Below are 13,118 nucleotides of genomic sequence, written 5' to 3' on the forward strand. Positions count from 1 at the left end.
TGAAAACCTTGAAAGCTCTGCTGCAGCATGCAAATACTAATTATATCTTTTAATGATTTGATTTTGTTAAATTCTTTTTTCTCATTAGAAAAAGCTGACTCATTGATAATAATTGGAGAAATGATAACCTTAGTCATATGTAGACTGAACTTCAGATGAAAACTGGAAAGAAATTTAGACTTTGTTTTCAAGTACATGAACTAGCCCTTGTAGCATGCAGAGTCTTATCAAACATCTTTGTTTATAGAATTTACGGTTAAATGGATCCTTGAGCCAAATGTGGCCTCTCTTAGTAAGATTCTGACTTTAATTTTCAATGTGTATGTTTCCTCCCCTGCCCTGATCACCAAGCAATTCTGACATCATCTGGGTGTGAACTCAATTCTGACACTATCTACCTGGAATTAGCATCAGATCCCACAGGTGAAAGACTCAGTCCTAAGAGACTGTCTCCCACCCCCATTTCAGCTGCCAGTCATAAACCTGATTGTTACTTGTACATTTTACTTTCTGGTTATAAATCAGAGGCTCCCACCACCCCCTCCTTGGGTTTGATTAATTTGCTAGAGCAGCTCACAGAACTCAGAGAAACATTTCACTTACTAGATCACTGGCTTATCATAAAAACATATAACTCAGTAACAGCCAGATGAAAGGGATGTTTAGGGCAAGGTGTGTGGGAAGGGGCACAGAGCTTCCACATCATCTCCAAGTGCACCGCTCTCCCCAAATCTCCATGTTCCGCCCACTCAGCAGCTCTCTGAACCCTGTCCTTTTGGGTTTTTATGGAGGCTTCATTACATAAGCATTATTAAGCTCAGTTGCAAACAGCCAATGATTTGATCAATCTTCAGTCTCTCTCCCCTCTTCTTAAGTAAGGAGGTGGCATTGAAAGTTGGGTTTCCTGGCACCGGCCCCTGTCCTTAGATGCTTCCCAAAAGTCACGTCATTAATATAATAAAAGACACTTTACAGTTCCCATCACTGAGGAAATTCCAGGAGTTTTAGGAGTTCTGTGCCAGAAACAGGGACAAAGACTAAATGTATATATCTTACTATAAATCACCATATCAGAGATAGATAATGTGGCATTATATCAGTTTTATAGAATGGCCATTTGAGGTCTTATCTGCTGTCACACAGCAGAAAGGAAGAGAAAGGAAGGGAAAAGAAGAGACTGGGGAGGGGATAGGTCCAGAATTTGAAGCTTCCGCCCCCATTGGGGGGTTCTTTCCTTCATGGCTTACTTTCCATTATTTGACTGAATGAAGAGACAAGTAATAAGATCTGATCATGTTTGAATTTGTAAATGTGAATGGGTTCTTGTTTAGTGTTGCAAAATTTTTCTTATTTGTTTAACAAAACTTTTATCATGGAGTGTGATATATCTCATCCCATCTCCAATTCCAAATTTAATAGTGATCCTATTTAATAGGATCAGGGAATTTAATCGAAGGGTGTTTTAAGATCATCCAGTCCAGTTCCCAAGATGACTAACGAGGAAAGGAGACCAGGCTTCTTGACCAGAGAGTCAATGGCCAGGCTAGAGCTGGTGTCATGCTTACAAATACGCCATTTGTGGACAGGCATTAATGGTGTGTAAATTTTAAACACGGCCCAATAGGCTGGGCAGAGAGGACAAGGGGTCTCATCATTTTTCCCCAAATCTTTAAAGTGTTTGCGCATCAGCTCAAGTGAGTTCAACGATCCCCATGTTTTCACCTTTTATCTTTCCTATTTGTCCAACGGAAAGCCTCAGACTCCTTCATTCGTTGTAATAGAGTTAGCAGCTGAAACAAAACCACCTTTCACAGGTTATGGCATCCGAGCAGCTTTGTCAGGTCACACTATAATGGAACTGAAGTAGGTTAGGTAAAAAACCTCAGTTAATTAGATTCTTTTTTTATAGATAGCTTTCCCCTGAGGAAAGTTGAAATAATTTTTAAAGTGGGTTTGTGGGGAAGTTTCTGTATTAAGAAGATAGATTAGAAAGACCAGGTTTATTTGGAGGGGGAAAAAAACAGGACTTAGAGTACAGGAAAAACATTCTTAAACATCATCTTTTACCTGTAATTGAAAGATATGATATTAAGAGATTGTCAGTGTTTTATAGCTTTAAGTTTTTAAACCTGTTTCTGCTCTATTTCCTGCAAGCAAGTTATTATCTAGCGTTAGTCATTACATGTTGTTTCATCAAGTGACCAGAAGGGGTCACTAGCAGACACTTCTCTCTGGGGATCATGCTCTCAGCCCAACCGCAAGGAAAAATTACAGCTATTCCTTTGGTGGAATGATGATGCAGTTTTATCTGGCAAGTCAGATTTCAGCTTTGCATTTCAGACAACTTTAAAATCTTTGGGCCATCTTAGAAAAGGGACTCATATTATTTTTCCAGACATACTTTGGAATAAATGAAATACAGAAAGATTGAAATTGGATAACTGTAGTCACCTAGTGGCCAGACCTCTCATTTACCTACATTATGGTTCAGTTACAAGTCAGAGTTTGGTGCTGAACTCTTCGGTTGGCATGTTTTCCCCTTAGATTAGCACTGCTGAAGAAGAGCGGGGAGGAAGATTGGAAAAACAGACTTAGCAGAAAGCAGGAGTACGGCAAAGCATCCATCACGAGCAGCCTGCACATACAAGAGGCGGAGCAGTCACTCAAGAAGAAGGTAAGTTCTCTGTGGTAGGAAAGGCGTGCTCACTGCTGTCGCGCTCAGAAGTGCGTCAAACAGGCATGCATGACTCTGCTAATCACCGCTCTGTGAGGCGCTAGCACTGCCTTGCCTGTGGAGTTCACACTTAAAGTCTGTCTGGCAGCAGCTTCAGTTGATCAAAGGTAAAGTCTTGAGATGTCACAGAGCTGGTAACAGCACTACCCGCATAATGTGTCAGCAGGAAGTTCCTAAATTTTGAAGTGTGTACTTTTACTTTTCTTTAAAACCTTCTTAAATGAAGTCTGACTTGATAATGGTATTAAAGCCTTTCTCATGAAAAATTTCAGTTGACCACGAACACTTTATACGTTGCATATAAAGTATAGACTTAAATGTCCTATATTGGGATTTAGAACCTAAGTATACAAAATAAGGACGTAATTTTCATGATCCGTGAGACATTATTTCTTAATCGTAAGCATTTTTCACATTGAGCAGGTATCCTTTTATTGAGAATATACAGGAAAATACAAGTTTAAAATTAATATAAAATTAAGTAACACATTGTTACCATTACTGGCAAGGATTTCATAATGCAAAGCATTGAGGAGTTGTTAATCTCTAATGTATGACCAGCTTTTGACCAGATAGTGCACACTTTCAAAACAGGTAGCGACTTCCCTGCTACTTGGCCTGGTGACTGCAAACGCACCTGCTGGCTGGGGGCAGGGGAACACCTGCGTCAGACACGTGCACAGGCCAGCTTCTAGCATCAAAGTCTTCAAACAGAAAAGAAAGAAACTTCCTACCAGACTATCACCTGGACCCCTCTAGTTCTAAAACAACTTAAGCGTCTGCAGAAGAGGGAAACCGTGAATGTGACCTGCATGCATTGCACAGAAAGCGAGTGTGCCCATAGGCCTGTGAGGCAGGGGCGCTGGCACTAGTGTACACAGTACTTCTGTGTCTGGATAGGTTAAATGGGAATAGCAATTTGAATTCTCTCTCTTGAAACACTTAACATTAAATAGAATGACTAAAAAATATTTAGTTCCTGGTAATTAGTAAATTTTTCAAATATAATCACATGTGATCTTTGGATTTGCATAGATGTGCAATTTAGAATTGAAGAATGAGATCCTGAAGTGAAAGCAAATCGGGTCCTTCAACTAGGTCCCAATGCCTACAAACTTTATTTAAAAGGATCTTAAAATCATTGGGGCAAAAATAACTTTCAACACTTTTGTCTTGTTGGTCATTTTGGAGGATACAAAGAAGACTTAGAAACTGGCAGTCCCATGTGGCCAGGTACAAATTAAAATAAAGCTACAAAACACAAAGCTAGACAGATTCTTCATGAATACCGAGTGGGATGAGATAAGTGCTCTGCCCGCTCAGAAGACAGGGGTCATTTGAGGCTCTGAAAACCAGAGGCTGTGAATAGGGGATGCGATCCGAACTACCCTAACCCTTGGCTGGGGGTTTTGGAAGTCAGAGAGGGGAGAAGCTGGCTGCAGTGGCCCGTGGGGTGGAAACCCCAGTCAGCAGAAGCCCCGCACAGGGGTGCTCGGCGTGCCCGGGGCTGGAGTGTGAAATGATGCTCTGGGCTAATGGAAGCTGCAGGTTCCGCAGCAACAGTGGACTCACGCCTCCTCTCCTCCTGAGCGACCCAGTTCACTTTGGCCTCAGACAATCAGCTCTTTGAAGTTAAAATAAGCCCATCTATTTTAGGCTTGTGTAGCAGACATGGGGATATCTCAAGGTCTGTTGGGGTCAAGTGGTTTTCACATGGCCTCTGATAAGCCCTTGGCTCAATTTCTTCCCAAGGGCGGGGGGTATATTTCTGTCACACCTTCGCTGTGTTCACATGTGAGGCGCCTTAAACCTGATCTGTCTGAGCACAGTCCCTAAACAACTGAGGAGTGCTTGAGAAATGCCACCGCTTGCCGGGTGTCCGGGTGCTGCCCTGGAGCAAGCGCAGCGCTGATGTGGTGCACGTAGGGGGCACCTTGCTTCATGGGCGCGGTCTAGCCTTGTTCACGGGAGGTGCACCAGAGCCGTCCATTTTCCCTGCACAGTTTCTGAATTCGTCAAATAGCATGGATTCATGGCCAGCAAACATTTACAGTTTGTCCTCCTCAAGCTTTTGTGTGCAAGAAGCCTGGTCCCACAAGTGGCAGCCCGTGGGAATGCAGAGGAGGCAGGAAGTAGAGACGGGACTCAGTAAATTGCTTCCGCTGCTCCTGTGAAAATCCCTGCTGTCCAATAAAAATATCATGTGAGCCACATAAGTAATTCTAGGTTGTCTAGTAACTATTTTAAAAAGTAAACTTTGCCTTAAAAATCTGTAACACTTTTGTTTCTGTCAAAGATTTCTCCAAAACAAAACAAATTTGCAGCATAGTAGCCAGCATCTTGTTTTGGGTCCTACATGGTAAGAAAATATTCTTTTGGCCCATGACTAGTTTTGGGAAATTAAGAGTTTTCCTTTCCCTCCTGAGAGATCAGTCATGTCTCAGAGAATAGGTGCCCTAACAGCAGCAGTTCCTCGCTTTGCAAATCTATCCCCCAAAATCAGGACTGAGGACCTGGAGCTTAAGAGTACGAATCCTTGACCGAGCTGACGCTGTCATTTCCTGTGACCAGCAGTTCGGTTCCTTCTCTCCCCTCTCTCCCTCACCACCCTCCTTTTCTTCTCTTTCCTTTCTCCTGTTCTCAGCTTAGTCCAGGGCATTGCTAACCTGACTTAGGCATTTGTGCTGTGCAGCATATGTAATTAGTTTTGAAGACTGGAAAGCCACTTGGTTTGTAGATTTGGCCCAATCCACACCATGTGGAATGTGTGCACTTGAGCACAGTCTGTGGACAGTTGCCTGCAGAATAACTCATTTCATCAAAGGAGTGAGATGAAGCGAAGTTTTAAAGAAATGATTTGGTACAAGTCTCTTTGTTACAACTATAATGCAGTTACTTATTTTCACCAAATAATTCTTTTAAATTCCAACCCCATGTTGGCATATTGAACATTAAGCCATAGGTGATGAATCCTATGTCCTTTTGTTAAGATAATCACCCAGGATAGCAGACTTTTCCAGGAAATAAAAACCCTGTATGCAGTTTGCTACTGCAACACCATGTCTGCTTCTGAGTCAGAAATCAGGGTTTGTTGCTCACTGTACTTCAGTAGGATCAGATCAGTAAATCAAGCTAAGGTCTGTAATGTCCCCAGCATGAGTCCTTGAAAATTCAGAGAAGGTAAATCTGCCCCATGCATTGTCATTGAAATCCCAAATCACAGTTTAGGAGAATGAAGTCTGTTTGAGGAGCAGGGGGAGAAGGAAGAAGGAGGCCGGAACAAAAGATTAGCATCCTGCTGGTGGGGTGGGAGCTTACCTGGGGCCTGTGCCACCTGCCTGTACGAGCACATGCATGCTTCTGACCGAACCCGGGCACAGCGTGCTGCACAGCGACCGTGACACCCTCATTGGACCCTGCTCTCCCAGCTCTCTGCAATGTTATCTATTTGTTTTAACCTGTAGGAAGAAGGAGGAGTCACAGATGATAGTGCCATTTCTAATCTGCTTTGGGTAAGCCTGCCTCTGACATGGGTGTCCCTAGATGACAGCCAGTTATGCCCCCCACGCGTGCCCTCCTAGAGATGGTGCCCTTGTTCAGTTTCTTATTCTGAGGCAAGATGTCACCTTTGTCCACAGTGGAGAGCCATCTGTGTTCTTAATATTTTTTAAATCATGTAATGGGAAAACTTTTAAAGGCTTTAACAAAGATATTTTATGGCAGATGTTAAAGCTGTCAATGAAAGTCATGGGTCCCCTTCCTGTAACTGAGCATCTTCTATAAATTACAGTAATCTTGCCATTAATTCACTTAATTACCCTGCAAAGTGGACTCTGGTATACTTACTGTGCTTGTGTGGATTTATTTTTTACTAAGTGAACAAGTGGGAAGGAGTCTTGAAAAGATCACTGAAATTGCAATGAGAAATTAACATGCTGCTAGAGAAATCATTGTTTTTGTCTCTCCCCCTCCCTACCCCGCTCTGATAAATCATCTCATCTCACCTCTAATCCTCTTGCTTTGCTCTATAGGAACCTGTATATGCTTCTACTTATTCTCCTGCTATACCTGCTGCCCATAAACACCTGTCTTTTGTATCTATTAATCAGGTGAGGAAAAGCCTACACATATTGAGCCTCATTGCAATTTCTAAGCAGTAAGGAAGAACTTGTTTCATTTGGGGAAGTAACTCCTTCGCTGCATTTGTGTGTGTATGTGTGATCAGCCCCTATGTTTCAAGTCAGTGACACAGTCACACATGTCATATATTTGGCTCAGACTTTCAGGTAGACCCGGTTGATGATATTAATTCACCTCATAATCATGACACTGGTTTAAGTTTGTCCTTTTAATCTCCAAGCTTTACATTCTAAGTTGAGTCAGGAGCCCAAGAAATGCACCAGAGGCCTTGCTCCAGCTCAGCAATGATGCCATCTCACTTCGCTTGATAAACAAGGAGGATGTGGTGGAGGCTGTGTGGGGTGTCGAAGGGATAGGGGGAGGGGACCAGTGTGGCAGGAGCTGGTGGCAGTGGCTCTACTGAAAAGAGAAACCGAAGCCTCCCACCCCCCCTACGCTCCATACTCCACCTGAAGAACCGCATCAGGCAGGGAGACTGGGCCAGGGCTGAAGGAGTCTGTTGGTGCATAATACACAATAACTTTTAAAGCTAAAAGTATCCGCGATTGTTTTTATTCCCCTTCGAATGTCCCTGGTGTCAGAAGAGCCATGAAAAGCAGTTGTGTCCACTTTGCCATGAACCCCACATGCTCCTCTCCCTCCATCTACAGGACCTGGCCCAGTTACTCCCCTCTTGTAGCCTCTGTCTCCTCAGCAGGACCAGTGCTTTGTTTGCTCTAAGGCAGCCTCTACTAAAAATTTCATGGCTGTATTGTCCCTTTAGGACTGGTAGTGACAAATCAGGTCTTTGGGTGTGAGGTGCAGGATTTCAAACACGAAATTGACAGAGCGGTGCTAGGGAGGGGGTCTGGGGGTCCTCCTGTCTGCACCCTGCACCGTCACACATGGACACTCCCCATCTCTACTCCCAAAGGTGGGTTTTTCCCCTCACTCTCCTTGGCCCCCGTCCTCTGAAGTTAGAAACGCTGGTCTGTGAGCCCGGCCTCACACAGCCAGCCAGTGTCCACCCAAAGAAGAGGCTGAAATCTGGAGCCAACTTGCTGTTCCATCACTAAGGAGGGACGTGAGTTGTTTCTTCTAAATAAGTAGACTTTAAATTAAAAGATACATTATGGAACTCCTTAAATATAAAACATAGATATTATATACACATATACTTTTTTAATAGGCTGGTTTTTAGAGAAGTTTTAGGTTCAGAGCAAAATTGAGCGGAAAGTGCCACAATTTCCCCGTGTGTCCCCCATCCCCACGCACACAGCCTTTCCCACTATTAGCATCCTCACCAGAGAGGTACATGTGTTACAGTCGATGAACCTATATTGACACATCATTATCCCTCAGAGTCCATAGTGTACATTAGGGTTCACTCTCGGTCTTGTACATTCTGTTGGTTTGGACAAAGGTGTAATGACATGTATCCACCATTGCAGTATCATGCATAGAAGTCTCACCGCCCTAAAAATGCTCCGGGCTCTGCTTATTCATTCCCATCTCCCTCCTGCCCCCCAGTCCTTGACAGCCACTGATCTTTTATTGTCTCTATAGCTCTGCCTTTTTCTGAATGTCTTAGAGTTGGAATTGTATGGTATTCAGCCTTTTTAGCTTGGCTTCTTTCACTTAGTAATGTGCACTTAAGATTCCTCCATGTCTTTTCATGACTTGATAGCTCATATCTATTTAGTGCCAAATAAAATTCCTTGTTGGGATGTAAGACATTTTGTTTATCCAGTTACCTACCAAAGGGCATCTTTGTTGCTTTCTAGTTTTGGCAATTATGAAAAAAGCTTCAATAAATGCTCACATACAGTTTCTTGTGTAACTCTAAGTTTTTCAACTCCTTTTGGTATTAATGAGGACAGTTACTGGGTCATATGATGAGAGTATATTTAACTTTGTAAGAAACTGCCGAACTGTCTTTCAAAGTGTCTATTTTGCATTCCCACCAGCAATGAGTGAGTTTCTGTTGCTCCACATCCTCGCCAGCATTTGGTTTGAATGTTGGCTATTCTAATAGGTGTGTAGTAGTATCTCATTGTTGTTTTCACTTGCTTTTCCCTGATCACATATAATGTGGAGCATCTTTTCATGTGTTTATTTGCCATCTGTATCTCTTCTTGGGTGAGGTGTCCATTCAGATCTTTTTAATATTTTTGATTGGTGGTTTGTTTTCTTATTGCTGAGTTATATGAGTTCTCTGTATATTTTGGATAACCGTCTTTTACCAGATGTGTCCTTGCAATCATTTTCCCCTAGTCTGTGGCTTGTCTCCTCATTCTCTAAAAGCATCTTTCACAGAGCAGAAATTCAGCTTGTCAGTTATTCTTTTGTTCATTATGACTATGGTGTCATCGCTGAACCCAAGCTCCTCTAAACCTTCTTTGTTATTTTCTACAAATTTTGTAGTTTTGTGTTTTACATTTAGGTCTCTGATACATTTTGAGTTAATTTTTGAAAGGTTTAATGTTCTGTATCTAAATTATTTTTTTCAATGTGGACGTCCAGTTTTTCCATTTGTTGGAAAGACTCTCTTTTCTCCACTGTATTGCTTTCGGTCTTTTGTCAAATATTAGTTGAGTATATTTGTGGGAGTCAATTTCTGGGCCCTCCATTCTGTTCCATTGATTTCTTTGTCTGTTTTTACACTAAAACCCACATTGTCTTGATTATTACTATAGATTTGTAGTAAGTCTTAAAGTCAGGTAGTGTTAATCCTCTGGCTTTGTTCTTCTTCAGTGTTATGTTGACTGTTATGTTTCTCTATATAAATTTTAGACTCAGTTCATCAATATGTACAGACTTGCTGGGAATTCGATTGGAATTGTACCAAATGTATAGATGAAGCTGGAAAGAACTGGCATCTTAACAACATTGCATTTCCTGTCCAAGAACATAGAATATCTCTCCATATATTTTTAAGTTTTAAAAAATATATTTCCCAGAGACAATCTATGTTTTATCACTTCACAGTTAAAATATCTTAAAACTTCTATATTTTTGCTTCTTGACAGCCTTCCCAGGTAAATACTTTACACACCAGTTACGTGGTGCCAGCCTGTCAGTTCCCGGAGGTCAGGGAACTCCTTTCCTCCACAGTCCTGGTGTCAAAATTCATAATGCAAGGGCTCAGAGAAGAAAAGAGAGCACTTCCACAGGATGCAAGCTATGTCTCAATGGTCTTTTTGTCTCTTTTTCAAGTTTCAACACATAATTTCTCCTTCCTCACATGCCTCAGGCTGTCCCAGAATGAGATTTCCCTTTATCCGCACCCCGCCCTGCCCTTGTCATTGCAGGAGCTGGTAGGTGGCGACAGGACCAGGCTGTGGCTACTTTGAGGTCTATACATAGTTGAAATCATTTTCATGTTCTGTTCAGACCACTTGAGACTATGTGCGCTGATGATGGACTGAGACCACTTAAGGCGGGGCAAAGCTAAATTTCTTTAACAGTGCACCGAATTCTAAATGGTGATAGCAGTTTTGAAAACTGAGAAGTGCTGATTTGTCCCTTTACCTTATTTCTATTACTTAACATGTGCTTTGATCATTTCATTCTGTAATTTAATTAGATGTGAATAAAATTTAAGAGCCACATCACAATGCTTTCTACCCATAAATCTCTCCAGTTGTGACAGAACTTCATTCTTGTCTGCGCTGACCCTACTGATCCGGGGTAGTTCCACTCTCCCTGTATCAGCTCCCTGCGTCAGAGACATTTCCTGAGAGTTGCACTGTAATTTCTCAGTACAGTTGACCCTTGAACAACGTGGTGGTTAGGAACACTGACCTCCCCCACCCCACACAGTTGAAACTCCACATACAACTTTTGACCCTCCAAAACTTAACAACTAAGAGCGTACTTTTGACCAGAAGCCTTACGGATAAAACTAACACTCATTTAACACATGTGTTGTATGTTATATGTATTCTTATAATAAAGTAAACCAGGGAAAAGAAAATGTTATTAAGAAACATCATAAGAAAGAGAAATACATTTACAGAATTTACAGAAAAAAATTTTATGTGTGATGGACGCATGCAGTTCAAACCTGAGATGTTCAAGAGTCAACTGTAGCTGTATAGAGGCAAACCCATCAGTAACAGTATGACATTTGAAAACATTCTTGCAGGTTGACCCTTCACACAGTTTCATGCTAGGTTCTGCCAAGTCTCTGGCCACCCCTAAAATCCTCCTCTCTTCTCAATTTTTTCACTCCTTTTTATATACATACACATGCACGTTCCCTCCCCTCTCCCCACACCACGTTCATGGAATCTGTGTTGAAAGGACTGAAGCACCGTTTGGGTGGGACTTCTGTTTATGTTCTGATGACTCTCTCTCACTATTCCAGTTGATCTAAATAACATCAACTAAACCTGGATAAACATGGGAAAATGGCACAATACTTATTACAGTATGTATTACATCCTTCTCTAAACAAGGGGAGAAAAACATAGAAGGGAAAAGCAGTACAACAATACAGTATTAGGCTGAAAAAAAGAAAAGTAAATGGACAAAGATGTCCATCTTGTTTTCACATTTTGAGTTCTATAATTTAATAGCCACTTAGAATAAATTTTTATTAGATTCTTCAGCGAATAAATAAGCTATATATTCCTTGCCTCATTACAGAGCAATGTGAAGTATAGTAGGAATTAGTGGACCCTGAACCAACCACACCAAGTAGCAAAATTAAGGTGAAACTTGTAGAGAAATTTCGCCTCTTATGTTTAATATTATCATTTAGAGAGGCCTAGAAAGTATACCTTCTTAACATGGATCTGTCACACTAGTGGAAGCTTTAAATCCTAAAGCAGCTGTATCATTCAGATGCTCATATGTGTGATGGTCTCACAGGACCTTGAGGGAAATCCAAGTGCTTTAGGGACTGGAATTGCCGATTCAGGGATTCCTGAGTCATTAACTGCATCCTGACCTTGGAAGTGCTACTGAATTCACTACAGAAACGGGGGGATCCTTGGACAGGCAGACCTTCTTGACACTTGATATGTTTTCTTTTTCCCAAAATATTTTAAGGCAATTGCTGTGTTGATTTGATTCAAATTCATTCCTGAAACTTCATTTTCAAAGAAAAGTTACTCTCTTTTATGAATTTTGATGAAGTCTTCCTGGCAGGTCAGCCTCACAGTTTATTTAAGAAGGGTATGGGACTCACAGTTACTGGGAGTTATGGTCATTTCAACAATTTTGAGTGAGACAGTTAAGGAAAAGGATTTTTAAAATTTTTGATAGTTCTTTATTTTGATAAAATTTAAAGCTTATAGAAAAGTTGTCATAATAGACAGGGCACTCTCATATGTCTTTTACCAGATCCATCTGTTGGCATTTGCTCCCTCCCCGCCTCCTCTCGCCTTTCCTGCCTCCATCCCCCTCCCGCGGGCTGGCTTGCTGCTTTCCCTTTATCATATATTTCTTTGGCCTCCCAAAACCATCACATTAGGGATTAGCTTTCAGCCAATGAATACGGGGGTGCGGAACACAGACATTCCATCTATAGCACACTTCCATAACCATAATTCAGTCATTAAGATGCGGAAATCTCACATTGATACGTTTATTCCACGGTGCATATTTCTGTTGTTTCAGTTCCCCCCTAATAATGTCTCCTTTAGCCCCACTCCCACCCCATTTAGGATCCAGGCCAGGATCATGCATTGTGTTTCGTTGTCATGTCTCTTTAGGAAAAGATTTTTAACCTTATTTAACCAGTTCTGGCTATGATAGCTTTGTGGAAGAGTTCTGTAAAAGGAAGCTTCATAAACAAGATGGTGGAGAAGTCCATATTCACAGCTTAAACCAGCTTGTACCAGTGTAGGCATGGTTTTATGCTTCTGTGTGGAAGAAGTTATTTCCCGCCAGTCAGTGCAGGGAAGCTAACCGGCCAGGGTGGATGGAGTGGTGGTGACCCCAAGCCCCCTAGGATGTATTTCCCCTGGGGCTCCCACCTGTCAGTGGGAGCCTGGCCTTCACTTTGATCTGTGTTCTTCAAAGGGAAAATCCTCTTGAGGGAAGAGGAGTTGGGGAAGCTGCCAGAGTAGTTAAGGAGAGCTCAGCTGTAGTTTGAAACCACATGCCCCAGCAGAGGTGGCTTTCCTGGTCTACGAAGAGCCTGAGGAGAGAGCTGAAGCCCACGCCCAGGGAGCTGGCCACCACCATCTTTAGAGCCCGTCCCTAGACAGACCTCAGGGTCCACAGCCCCGAGAGGCAATATCTGCTCCGGGAGCAT

The 13,118-nt window shown here is 42.1% G+C and overlaps 1 protein-coding gene across 16 annotated transcripts in view; it reads left to right on the plus strand.

Moving 5' to 3' along the window:
• The window catches only part of SVIL (supervillin), a 215,740-nt gene that overhangs the window by 165,444 nt on the left and 37,178 nt on the right, over positions 1 to 13,118 (plus strand). For 10 of the 16 annotated variants that reach the window (XM_054592170.1, XM_054592180.1, XM_054592174.1 and 7 more), the window contains 3 exons: positions 2,545 to 2,674; positions 6,199 to 6,246; positions 6,766 to 6,843. In XM_054592170.1, coding sequence (XP_054448145.1) covers positions 2,545 to 2,674; positions 6,199 to 6,246; positions 6,766 to 6,843 — 256 coding nt within the window. The remainder of the gene's footprint in view (positions 1 to 2,544; positions 2,675 to 6,198; positions 6,247 to 6,765; positions 6,844 to 13,118) is intronic. The other 6 variants (XM_054592159.1, XM_054592164.1, XM_054592188.1 and 3 more) reach the window with 2 other exon arrangements.

The sequence above is a fragment of the Pteronotus mesoamericanus genome, unplaced genomic scaffold, assembly GCF_021234165.1.
Source record: "Pteronotus mesoamericanus isolate MK-2021 breed Mesoamerican mustached bat unplaced genomic scaffold, CSHL_Meso_final contig_130, whole genome shotgun sequence".
NCBI classification, from domain to species: domain Eukaryota; kingdom Metazoa; phylum Chordata; class Mammalia; order Chiroptera; family Mormoopidae; genus Pteronotus; species Pteronotus mesoamericanus.